Genomic DNA, 1,197 nt, shown 5'->3' with positions numbered 1-1,197 from the left:
TGACCTTTCAGGTCTCTTTGATATGTGAAACTCTTCTCACACTGAAGACATGTGAAAGGCTTCTCTCCAGTGTGAAGCCTTATGTGAGTCTGAAGGTTTCCTTTACGTGAGAAACTCTTTCCACACTGGAGACAGATAAAAGGCTTCTCTCCAGTGTGAACTCTCATGTGAATCTCAAGGTTTGCTGTGTTTATGCAAGCCTTTCCACAGTAATGGCACATGAAAGTATTTGCTCCAGTGTTATTACGGTGAGTTATTACATGACTCTTTAGTTCTTTACTGTCTGTGAAACTCTTTCCACACTGACAACACAGAAAACTGTTCTCTCTTGAGTGAATCCTCATGTGGTAATTAAGCGTTACTTTATGTCTGAAACTCTTTCCACACTGATCACATGTGTACGGTTTCTCTCCAGTGTGAATTCGCATGTGAACCTTGAAGTTTCCATTAAGTGTGAAACTCTTTCCACAGTGTTGGCACATAAAAGGCTTCTTTCCGGCATGAGTTACTACATGATCCTTAAGGTGTTTCCTGTTTGTGAAACACCTCGGCTTCTCTCCAGTGTGAATTTTGATGGGAGCCTTAAGACCTTCTTTTTGTGAGAAGTGAGGTCCAGTGTGACATCTCATGTGGGCATTAAGGGTTCCTTTACGTGTAAATTTCTTTCCACACAGAGGACATGTGTAAGGCTTCTCTCTGGTGTGAATTCTCATGTGAGTCTTTAGACTTTCTTTTCGTGAAAAGGTGTTCAAAAAAAACAACCAAAAATAGTGCAGTTTAAGCAGGCATGTGACAGGCAAAGGACATTAATGTTGCATACAGGACACAAAATCCAAGAAATGTTCTCAGAGAAACATTTTATTTGCCCAAAGTGGCAGACTGCAGAAACGGAACACCTATTTCCTGACATTGTCAGTTTTGTTTATATAGCCCAGTATCACAATCCAAACAACATCCATTTACAATTCAACCTCACAACAACATTAAACTTCAAATTCCATGCACCAGCTACAAAATAAAAAGAACTGTTGTTTATAGCAACACAAACTCATCAGAGACCTGTAGCACGAAGCCGGTTTCAGTTAAGTTTGTATTCACTGAGTTTTCAGGCTCAAGAAGGTGGGTTGGTTTTGAGCGGGTTTCGTCACTATAGGGCCTTTCGCACCGCGGGAACCTTTTCATAGTACCAGAACTAAT

General features: G+C 40.7%; 1 protein-coding gene across 1 annotated transcript; it reads right to left on the bottom strand.

The window, feature by feature from the left end:
• Window positions 1-402: 402 nt before the first annotated feature.
• LOC107728972 (gastrula zinc finger protein XlCGF57.1-like) lies at window positions 403-713 on the bottom strand (the record flags this gene model as incomplete). Its single annotated transcript, XM_016539314.1, has 1 exon — window positions 403-713. A coding segment is annotated over exon 1 (311 nt), but the record flags the coding sequence as incomplete, so codon positions are not given.
• Window positions 714-1,197: the final 484 nt, after the last annotated feature.

Source organism: Sinocyclocheilus rhinocerous, unplaced genomic scaffold (genome assembly GCF_001515625.1).
Source record: "Sinocyclocheilus rhinocerous isolate Xijiao unplaced genomic scaffold, SAMN03320098_v1.1 scaffold4656, whole genome shotgun sequence".
NCBI lineage: Eukaryota > Metazoa > Chordata > Actinopteri > Cypriniformes > Cyprinidae > Sinocyclocheilus > Sinocyclocheilus rhinocerous.
This window is presented reverse-complemented; position numbering and strand designations above follow the sequence as displayed.